The sequence below is a fragment of the Harmonia axyridis genome, chromosome 7 (genome assembly GCF_914767665.1).
Source record: "Harmonia axyridis chromosome 7, icHarAxyr1.1, whole genome shotgun sequence".
Classification (NCBI taxonomy): domain Eukaryota; kingdom Metazoa; phylum Arthropoda; class Insecta; order Coleoptera; family Coccinellidae; genus Harmonia; species Harmonia axyridis.
Genome location: NC_059507.1, coordinates 4,146,864 through 4,158,773, shown reverse-complemented (window position 1 = coordinate 4,158,773; position 11,910 = coordinate 4,146,864). Strand labels below are relative to the sequence as shown.

Below are 11,910 nucleotides of genomic sequence, written 5' to 3'. Positions count from 1 at the left end.
TCGCACGATTTTGTTCTACAAGATGTGGAAGAATGAACGGAATAACCACAGAATTAGAGAAAACCATATTTTAGTTTTATAGATTGCCAATAAATTTGTTCAAGTGAATCATAGAATGTAAAATTATTGTACACTGGCAACACACAATTTCAATATGTGAAATGTGTGTTGCCGAAATAGAAATGGTTCAATTGGTACATTTTGATTTCTAGAAAATATTTCTTCACTCAATTACCTGATAAGAAATCTGAAATAAGCTTTCATCAGTTATTATCTCTCAAGAAGAAAGTCATACTGAATCATTTGATATAAGATAGTTCTATAACACTTCAGAGTAGGTGAAAGTTTATCTATCTGCAGTAGGTTAAATGAACTGTTCTGCCAACCTGCAATAACATAACAAGTTGTCATGTCAGATGTAAACTCTACAAAAGTAAAATAAAAACTTAATTAAATGAACTGTTTTGTCGAACCGGAAGAAACGGTATCTGGTTCCTTACGGAATATCCTCATTACACAAATTTTAACATTAACATCATTAGTTATTGGAATATGGATAACAATTTACCTACTGAGTTCGATTTAATTGTAGTTGGTACAGGTAATAACGAAGAATTTATTGACTATGAACAATGTTTGTTATTTTATTGTTATAAATAATTTTTTTCTCTATACATATTTGTATACCGAAATAATTGGTTGACATTTTTAAACAATCCTTAACAAAATAGTAATGCTCGATTTCGAATCACTACAAGGAATAAAATAAACTTGTACCATCACTTTTGTTGCAAGTCAAAGAAAATGACCATTTGTATTTATTATATAGCTATACATCTAATTGAATTTCAACTTATATTGTTGTATTAGGTGTGGTTGAATCCATTATTTCTGCAGCTGCTAGTAGAGTTGGAAAGAGAGTACTTCATCTTGACAAGTGAGGAAAAATCATATTTTTTAAGTGATAGGTTATGAAGAACAAATTTCTTGTAGTAAAAGTTATTATGGAGGACACTGGGCATCTTTCAATTTGGAGGATTTTCAAAATCTTCGTATAAATGATGCTGTTCCTGCAGATAAAGATTTGCAGCCAAGTTTGGGAGATGCTGGTGAGGTGTTCAAGATTTTTGGTAATGAACTGAGCAATATACGGAATTTAGAGGCAAAATGGCATGTAGAAAAGTAAGCATTATTTTATTTAAGACTATCTTGCTCACTGCTATTTTCATATTTTATGAAATTATTTTAGATGGTGAAATATCTGTAAAAACTAAAGTTTCAAACTTTTTTTTTTCAAGCTATATTTTCCTATTGAATTTCTTTGGCATTCAAAAGAATAAAATCTGTGTTATAAGAAATTTTATTTGTAATCCACAATTGTTATAAAAAGCAGGTCATAAAATCATTCAATGTCATACTTTGCAACAGAACTTTTCAGTTTATCTATACATTTTTGATCAAAAAACAATTAAACATCTATTTCAATTTGCTATATTTTCATGTCTTCAGTATTCCTTTTAAAGTGGTCAAATTCTATCAACAAAATATAATTAATTCTTTCTATATTCAGAACATTGCCCAAAGATCTAGATGCTTCCAAGGATAAAAGCCAAGAAGATGAGGAATTGCAGAAGAATGAAGATAAACCTGAAAAAGATAGTGCAGTTGAAGAAGAGAAAGGTGGTACATCAGAAGAAATTAAAGAAAAGAAACTTGAAAAGAAAGAACCAACATATTCAACACAAGAATCATTGATGAAGGATTCTCGAAAATTCATAATTGATTTATGTCCAAAGGTAACTTTTCATTTTGAACTAAATTGATATTTTCATTAGAGACTCTATCCATTCTGTTATGATTATTTTTTTTTTACTGGTAATTGTCTTTCAGCTTCACTTTGCAAGAGGAGTTTTTGTAGAATTGCTTATTTCATCAAATATTGCACGATATTCAGAATTCAGAAGTGTCAGCAGGGTTCTCACTTGGATTAATGGGAATCTAGAAGTTGTTCCATGTTCCAGATCAGATGTCTTCGCAAACAATAGAGTTACAGTTGTAGAAAAGAGGATGTTAATGAAATTGCTGACTTCCATTGAAGGAGACGAGAAAAATTCAACTGGTACGTTGGTTATTCAGATTCCTATTTTTTATTATAAGTGAACTAAAAAAAAATGTGAGAGTTCTTTTTTTTGCAGTACCACCTGAAACCACTTACAAAAGCTTCCTTAAAGGCAAAAAATTATCTGATAATATAATCCACTTTGTGTTGTATGCGTTATCAATGAGTACAGATGCAACATTATGGTTAGATGGACTAAGAGGAACAAAAAGGTTTCTTCAAAGTTTGGGTAGATTTGGAAAAACTCCATTTCTATTTTCTATGTATGGCAGTGGAGAAGTTGCACAAGCATTTTGTAGGTTAGTTGTTACATTTCTATTCGATTTCTATTTTTGCCAGATTTTGTATTCCCAAAGTTTTAATTTTCATTTTTAGGTTGAGTGCAGTGTTTGGGGGTATCTTTGCGTTGAACCAACCACTTCACGGGTTTTTGATAAACCCTGAAAATGTTTTCCAGGGTTTAATATGTGGGGATCAGAAAATCACTGCTCCCCACATGGTTTTAAATATGGGGTTGATTCCTTTGTGTTTTCTGGAGAACACGGAAGCTAATCTCATATCAAGAGCTGTTCTCATAACCAATAAGTCCTTAATGGACTGCGAAAGAGAAGAACTGACTCTTCTGTTGTATCCTCTGAAAAATAATAAACTGTGTAGAATTCTAGAATTAGGGACCCTTACTGGAACATGTCCCAAAAATTTGTGTAAGTAGTATTAGGCCAATTGAAAAGTCCCAAAAAGGTACTGTTTCATCAAGACAATGCGCCGTGTCACAAATCAATGAAAACAATGGCAAAATTGCATGAATTGGGCTTCGAATTGCTTCTGCATCCACCGTATTCGCCAGATCTGGCCCCCAGCGACTTTTTCCTGTTCTCAGAACTCAAAAGAATGCTCGCTGGAAAGAAATTTAGCGCCAATGAAGAAGCAATCGCCGAAACTGAGACCTATTTTGAAGCGATAGACAAATCCTACAAATTCAGCCAAAAAAATGTGTTTTACTATGGTAGACTGGGGACTCTTCAATTGGCCTATTAGAACAAATGAAAAAAATGAAGGAAATTACCATTGTCCTTCAGTTTTAGTTCATATAACTGCACCAGGTTTATCAAGTCCGAAGGAAGACTTACAAGAGTGTATAGAGAAGCTGTTCACCACAGATAGCAATACAGAATGTCAAAAGCCGAAAATAATATGGTCGGCTTATTTTTCTATTCCCGATACAAATAACCAGGCGGTAAAGAGCAGTTTGCCAAAAAATGTTTATGCATGTCCAGGACCTGATTCTGATCTTGACTATGATTACTCAGTTCAAAAGGTATTGTTTGAAATTCACTTATGAAATTTTCAAAACAAATATTGTAACGGGTGTTTTTTTTCGAGGTATATAACTTTAAGTTGGCATTACTGTTCAAGATGGCGAACGATTTAACAGCTGTCAAGTGATTTATTCTCAGTTTGGTTTGGCAATTCATCATGAATAGACTCACGCCTGAACAACGCTTGCAAATAGTGCAATTTTATTTCAACAATAATGGTTCTGTGCGGAATACGTATCGCGCACTAAGTCCATTAGCGATGAAGCGCACTTCTGGTTGAATGGCTACGTCAACAAACAAAACTGCCGCATTTGGAGTGGAGCTAATCCTCAAGTGTATGTCGAAACACCGTTACATCCAGAAAAACTGACTGTTTGGTGCGCTTTATGGGCTGGTGGAATCATTGGTCCTTACTTCTTCAAAAACGATGATGGCCAGAATGTTACAGTCAATGGTGATCGGTATAGAGCCATGATTACTAACTTTTTCATTTCTGAATTGAACAACCATGACGTCCAGGAGCTGTGGTTCCAACAAGACGGCGCAACATGTCACACAGCTCGTGCCACCATCGATTTATTGAAAGACACGTTTGGTGACCGCCTAATTTCACGTTTTGGACCTGTGAAATGGCCTCGAAGATCTTGTGATTTAACACCGTAATGTAATGCCACAAGATTATCTTGCGGATAAATAAAATTCATGTCAATCGAATAATCCATCGTTGTTTTATTGCAATTTAAAGTTCTATAGCTCTAAAAAAAACACCATTTATTGTGTGTCATGTTGGTGATATTCATTTGATCCGATTTTGATCATAATCAACAACATTTTTTTTGACTCATAGCAATTTTCAGGCAAAGGAAATATTTTCCGCAATATACCCTGGAGAGGACTTTTTGCCGAGGGCTCCTGATGCTGAAGAAATAGTAATAGAGGGAGAAGAAATAGCAATGGAGGGAGAACCGGAACCTGCAGCCGAAGCAGGAGTTTCAAGTAATAATGAAACTAATACTGTGGAGGTTGAAGTAGGGTCTGAACAATTAGGTGAAGGATCTTCAGATGCTGAAGTAGCTGAAGAAGCAAAAGATTCAAATGCAGGACTGAATGAGCGTGAAAATGAGGATACCGATAAAAAAGTTGAAGAATGTTCTGAAGTGAATGAAATTACGAAATAATTCATTTATCATTGATATTATTGTGATATAATAATGGAATATTTAATAAAAAAATTGTTGATGTTTTGGTGAAATATTAGCAAACTAATACCAAGAAAGCTTGATATATTCAGATTCACATTTGTGTATGTACATAGTATATGCTTTTTATTATCTAACAATGTGAAAAAATAAATCTTCGAAGGTTGCTTCCGACTTTTTCTACCTGTCATTCTTCATTATCTACGATAATAGAATACCTGTTGGGGAATAACAATAACAATAGCTTTATTTCCTGAATCCTGTACACAAATATACAAAGAAATGGAAAACCGTCAATAACAGAAAAAAAAATCAAACTTTATCCTAGAATAACATGATTGATGTTATTGAAACTCTCCTGCATATATTGATTTGGTGTTTGAATTTAAAATTAATTCATCCTTGGAAAGCCTGCAACACTAGCACAACTTATTTTGAAAAATCTGTCAATTCTTTAAAAATATATCCACCTGATATATGTATATGATATATGATTCTGAAGATGCAGTTTAAAATGCGCATTCCTTCTGGCCTATTTCTAACGCTTGTCAAACATGAAATTCAAGTTAGCTTTTCCCCCTGAATTGTCAAAATTCAGGACACCCAACACCATTTTTTTTATCTATTTTGACGTAGCATAACTCAAATTAAAACGGACACTGTTTAAAACAGTATAAAAAAAGCTTTTTATAATTTCACTAATTTCTAAAATGAATGTTGTAGATATTTTGTTCAATAATCATACCTAATTTCCTATGAATATTCACTTGCTGAAATATTCACATGTTTGTACGATGTGATAGATAAACATTTATATCTTTAATCCCGTTGTATATGTAAGTATATACGAATACCTGCCTATCTGTTATGTTTATTTGATCATTTACCAGCCATTCTTCACAAACGTGAAAAGGGTAGCAAATCAGTGTGTAGATAATAACTGCATTTTTATTGATTATCAGATTTACAGATAGTGGTAACACCTTGATCACTTATCTGAACAAACAAATTGATTTTCACTGATGAAATAGATCTCGTCGAAATATGGGTACCTATATATCTATAGGCTTCACTCATATATTTTTTGTCATACCATTTTATTATTTTGATTTTATTGCTTGGTTACTAGTCATTATTGTAATTATACTTTATGGCACATAAACCAAAAAATATTCAGGATTTCAAAAGGCAAAAAAATACATGTTGATCCATTTGAAATAACAAAGTTAATCATTATTATTCCGGAAATAGGGAAGCTCGGACAACAATGAAAATGCCAACATAATATCAGCCATAGATAAACTAAACTAGTTCTCTGCAAATTCTTACGGATTTGTAAGAATGTACAAAGGCTTCATAATTCAAAGCCTCAACTTTGAATATATCTTTTTTTTTAATTTTGTATTGACAACTCCACGTCTAAGATTCTTGAAAGGAAAATTGTGAATTGGTTTTTATTTCAGGTAGGTACTTACGTGAAATCAATTTACAATTTTCCTTCCAAGAATCTTAGACGTGGAGTTGTTGTCAGTATTAAATAAAAATAAGGTATATTCAATGTTGAGGCTTTGAATTATGAAGCCTTTGCACATTCTTACGAATACATAAGAAGTTCCAGAGAACTTGTTTACCTATGGCTGATACTATGGTGGCATTTTCATCGTTGAATTTTCTTTTTACTAAAGCAGTATTTTGTAGTTTATATATTAATAAATACAACTAATATCCATGACCCATTACGACAAATGAAAGCACGGAACTACAAAATATTTACTGCTAAAAGAGGCCTTTAAATACGCCGGGACCGATGTAGTGTGGCGCAAACAGCCATAGCGCCATCTATGAGCAGACCGAGCCACTACATCACAAGAAAACACCAAAATCTATAAAAATCATGCGATCAGTTTCCGAGATGAATGAGGCGTTCAATTCTCCCTCTGTTTAAGTAAAGATAAAGAAAATGATATTGAACGAGATATATTTTGCTATATCGCAAGCATCAGAAGAAATTTGTTTATGATGAGGGGGTTTGGTAAATTCGGTGATAATTGTTATTAAACGATTAAATGAATTTCATAAATTTTTTAGGGCAAGTAAAAAGTTTGTTCAATGAATATAGGTAGAGTATGTAACTTGGAGCACGGTATAATAGTTAAAAAAATATATTTTAACATATCGAAGCCGATTATGTTTGCTATCAAATATGAATGAAATGGCGACAAAATTAATTTCATGTTTCCCAAGTTTCTACAATAATTTCACGTACCTACTTCTCGAATTAATACAATCATCTCAGGAGCAAAATAGGGGAAATGCTACGAACGGAGGCAAGTTCGAAGGGCAAACACAAATTGAATTAAGTTGGTCGTTTACATTCGCCTTGTTTTAACTTATTTGGGACTTGTTTCCCCAATTTTCCAAGAAGTTATAATTTAGATTATAATATCACTGATGACGATTTCCATTCATCTTAAGAAATTGTCTGATGTGCTCTCTCAACGATGCCGAGTCGTTAGAATTGATATTTTGATCTTCTCGAGTATCCAGTATCCTCTATTGGGATCCCATCATTTTTTAACCGTAATTTAGGATTTTAATTTATAATAATCAGCCACTGCTGATGTGAAGTCAACTCAAAGCGCTATGTCAAGACAATAATCTTGACAGTGGTCCACGCTAGATAGCCTAGCCCATGGTCAATGAAGATGACCAACTTATTTTTGGGTGAGTTTCAACGAGGAATAATAAGGATCTTATATGTATGTGATTTCAACAGCTTCTTGGGTTTTCAACAAAACTAATGCATTTCTACGATCACTCTACCCCTGATCTAGTTAATACCAGGCTTGGTGGCATCCACTGGCCTACTCTGCCTGATTTATTAATGTGAGTTTGACCGATGTAATGTAGCCTTAAAACGTGTTTACAAGGGCAATCCTCGAATACTGATTGCAGGGAGGGCTTCCATCTTGAAATGAGTTGATGATCTTGGCTGTTGTCTCTGATCTAGACCAGCAACATCAGCACCTAGACCTTGATTATCTCAAATTCATTACAATCTTATCTCTTCATAATCAAGACAAATATTTTTCTGTCGCCTTCAGCCTAATATGAAATAAAAAGAATGAAGATTGTTAACAAAAGACACATTCACTTATCAGGTGACACAAGCATTGGCGTAGAATGAAAAGGGAGTCGCAGGAGACTAGTTATTATCTTGTCTAAACAATATTTCTCATTCTAATCTTGGGAGTGAAGAGGATTGTGCTGCTGAGCTACAGAAAGTAGGTCAGAACGGAAACAACTTGACAGCAATCACCTCAGACCGATCGTGGACACTTCAAAGTAAGGGATGATCTCCCAAGGCGCTTGGAATTCCTTGTAGAATACCTGCTGAAAGTTTTTTCAAACGGGTATTTCCAATGGGGAAATTATAAGAGGTGAATTCGAAATGTTGAAGATAAAGAGCTGAGGATACTGAATAATGTAGCAGCGAAGATGATTACGGTGAGGATGCTGAGGAGCTCTAGCATTATATTTGAAATTCCGATTGAATTAATAACTACAGGGTGGCCACGGTCGATGGTATATAGACTTTTACGGAGAATGGAAGGTATGATTGTATTGGAAATTTGGTTTCTTGGGTAGGAGCCATTGATGTATTGATAGACAATAAAATTTCCTGTCAAACGATATAACATGTTCCTATACCTGAATTGTAAGATTTCCTGATCTAAGGAATGTTTTCATCTCAATGGCAATATCAAGATACATTTATTTTAGGTATCCATGAAATGTCAGAGCTTGTGAACTATAATGAATTTTTGCATCGATATGTGACAATGTATGGAACATGGCTCCATCATTTCACTACGGAGTCTAATCGACAGTCAGCTGAGTGGACTGCATACGATGAACCGAATCCAAAGCGAGGAAAAACACAATAGTCAGCTGGCAAGGTTATGGCATTAGTATTTTGGGATGCGCAAGGTATAATATTCATTGATTACCTCCAAAAGGCCATACCATCAACTCCGATTATTATATAGCGTTATTGGATCGTTAAAAAGATGAAAATGTTGAAAAACAGCCCCATTTGATGAAAAAAGTTGCTGTTTCATCAAGACAATGCGCCGTGTCACAAATCCATGAAAACAATGGCGAAATTGCATGAATTGGTCTTCGAATTGCTTCTGCGTCCACCGTATTCGCCAGATCTGGCCCCCAGCGACTTTTTCCTGTTCTCAGACCTCAAAAGAATACTCGCTGGAAAGAAATTTAGCGCCAATGAAGAAGTAATCGCCGAAACTGAGGCGTATTTTGAAGCGATAGACAAATCGCTGTATCGCCCTCGAAGGCAACTATGTTGAATAATAAAATCGAATTTTGCCAAAAAAATGTGTTTTACTATGGTAAACCGGGGACTTTTCAATTGGCCTGTTATGCAAAAAAAAATGCCAAAAAATGAAATTTTGACCTTTTTTTGCAAATTTTTCAATGGTCCATCACGAAATTTTGGTGGCATACCTCAGATTCGGATTTGGCATCCCAAAAAATATGTAAAATTGAAGGAATCAAAACTACCCCACTAAGTTCAACTATCGTTTGAGCCAGAACTGTTCTTCGGATTAAAAAACTTAAGGAAAGAAATTTGTAGGAAATTTTATATATTTCGTTGTTGTAGAGGAAGGTCATTTACAAAAAATTGATATTTTTCGAGTTATACGCAAAAATATCTTTTTTTGCCTTTTTTTCAGTGTTCCTTCACGAAATTTTGGTGGCAAACCTCTGATTCGAATTCAGCACCTCCGAAAAATTCATAAATCGAAGAAATCAAAACAACTTCAAAACTATCCTGTGAAAAAAAAACATATTTTGACTGGACCAAATGTAAAATGCGCAATTCGCGCGAAAGTCCGAGATTTTCTCGATTTTTTTTGTCTGTCTCAGCCACCATACGTCCCGCATCTGTTCTTCAAACGACGCAATTTATCGCACTCAGAAATGGCTCCTATACCACTCTAACAATTCATCAATGTCTCCTGCTTTATGAAAAAAAATCCCCTAGACAAATTTTACTACTTTCATTCAGGTCATACCGACGCTTCCGATTCTCATCTTTTTTGTAGCAGATCGACGCCGGTTCTCCGCTGTTATCACTGACTCCTGCCTGGCGTCAGTAGCCGTCGCGACGCTGGAGAAGCACGTGCCTTTTTGTGCAACTGAAGCGCGTTAAGTGAAGACGTGAAGATCTCGAAGATTCATAGATTCTCGTTTCGGTGTTACCGGTCCTATTTGCCGTTTTTCTTTGTGGTGATTGAAATTTTGGGAGGTTTCCAGGCGTGATAGTTGCTGTTACCAGCTTACTAATTTTTTGAAGTCGGGTAGTTCTTGTAGTTGTCCCACCTGGATCGAATAAGACGGAAGTCAAGAGCTATTGCCGCAAAACGCGGCAAAAAAGTCAAGGTAGGCCTTGTTTTGTCTCTTGATCCTAAAAAATATACGGGTTGTTTTTGATGTAGCGAATTTAATTCAAAATATTAAAATAAATGCAAATTCTTCCTGCAGCTTTAAGTTTTGAGGATATAGGATAATTCGCTAATACGGTGTATCAGAGTTTGCCCAACAAACTAATACGGTTATTACGGTAGATAGTATATAAATTAACTTTAGAACAAATTTCCAGCACAAATGAATTCTTATACTTTTCACTACAAAGACTACTTGAAGTTGGAAAAAAGTAGTTTTTTCCAATAATTCTAATGGCTGAAGATATTTAGATGCAACTCAAAACAGCTACTCTGCTGGTAGAAACTCTACTTTCAATATTTTTTGCTTGTTGTCAAACATTAATTATATTATAACGTTCCCTACCTGAACGCCACTGATATTTTCTCAAATGGAATTGAAATACTTGAAGATTATCATTCAATATTGTACACTTGATGTGAAGCTCTAAACCTTATAGTTTCCGAAAACAGCGGCCTCAAACATTTTCAGTTTTGATTTTTCATCAAAATTAACGGGTTGAAACAGAAAGGAGATAAAAGTAGAGACTCAAAATAACTATCAATCAAAGCTGTTTTAAGACGCGTCAAAAAAGCTTCAGTCAATTAGGAATTATTGAAAAAAAACGAGCTTTTTCTTAACACCCTGTATTACGGAAGTTAGAATAGTTCTCAGGTCTACAGAAAGTTCGTTTTTATATTCATTAGTTTTAATTTCTATCACTTTGTATCACCTTCTATGGGATACCCTGTATGAATTTCGTCGTAACTCTGAAAACTTTTCAGATCAAATTTAATTTTTATGTATTATTTCTACTATTATTTCTATCATTCACTTCCCATGAATTTTTCACTCCTTTGTTCAATGCTTTCATAAGTAACACTGTAATTATTTTTTGCAAATAAATGTATTATTATTATTATATCACACTATTTTTCTTTTAACCATATTATATTCAATTCATTTTCGAAACTTGATATGGATAACATCAAGCTCTTTCACAAAACATGATTGTTTTCTTGTTTATTTTTTGTAATTATATGGGAGTATTATTTATACATTTTTAGTTCGTTATTGAATCTTTTACTTTCATTTCGATTTGTATGAAATCTTACTAATTTTTCGAATTTAATTTTCAAATCATTTATTTTCGGATGAACGTAGGTATACGTGATCTAGACACAATTACATTACAGAATGTCCATTTCCTTCATTGCTCATTACCCGCATACTCATTACAAAAAGTGTTAAACATCATAAACGATGAATTGCGGTTTACAAATTTTTTGCTGAACTTTCAATTCTTTCCCTAAAAGAATCCTAATAATAGTTCATCATTTCCTAATTCCATCAATCTTCCACTGCCAGCTGAAAAAAATGGCCAAAAAAGTGCGAACTACGATTAGACCAACCTTTCCAAAGTATAAATCACAGCTCGACAATGGACCATAACAGGAAACAAAAGAACTTCGAGAAAACCCTTCTCACCATCTCGAATGATTTACATTAAAATTCTAGTGGGTCGAAAAGCATTTCAAAATTCTTCCCTACGTCGAAGTGTTCATCAATGAAGTTCCTTATAGGAAAAGACCTATCGATCCATTTATTTGTGTGGCCTCACTTGGCCACTTCGATGCTTTTTGACCTCGGACTTCATCTTCAGGAGAAAAGAGATTGAAATTCTAATCGAGGAATTTCTTCTTTGAGTTTTATAGCGCTCGTTACGTCTTACCATTTTTAGGGGATGAACCTTAAAGATAATCTC

At 34.2% G+C, this 11,910-nt stretch overlaps 2 protein-coding genes across 2 annotated transcripts in view; both read left to right on the top strand.

The window, feature by feature from the left end:
* The first annotated feature begins 385 nt into the window (after window positions 1–385).
* LOC123683918 (rab proteins geranylgeranyltransferase component A 1) lies at window positions 386–4,804 on the top strand. The gene is made up of 9 exons (XM_045622920.1): window positions 386–601; window positions 871–937; window positions 994–1,182; window positions 1,571–1,796; window positions 1,891–2,119; window positions 2,196–2,418; window positions 2,495–2,823; window positions 3,199–3,437; window positions 4,296–4,804. The coding sequence occupies exons 1-9, from the start codon at window positions 553–555 to the stop codon at window positions 4,614–4,616; spliced, it is 1,872 nt and encodes a 623-aa protein (XP_045478876.1). The 5' UTR covers window positions 386–552; the 3' UTR covers window positions 4,617–4,804.
* A 5,028-nt stretch (window positions 4,805–9,832) lies between these two features.
* The window catches only part of LOC123684502 (transient receptor potential-gamma protein), a 138,382-nt gene continuing 136,304 nt past the window's right edge, over window positions 9,833–11,910 (top strand). The window contains exon 1 of the mRNA XM_045623788.1: window positions 9,833–10,103. The gene's annotated coding sequence lies outside the window, so the exon portion shown is untranslated. The remainder of the gene's footprint in view (window positions 10,104–11,910) is intronic.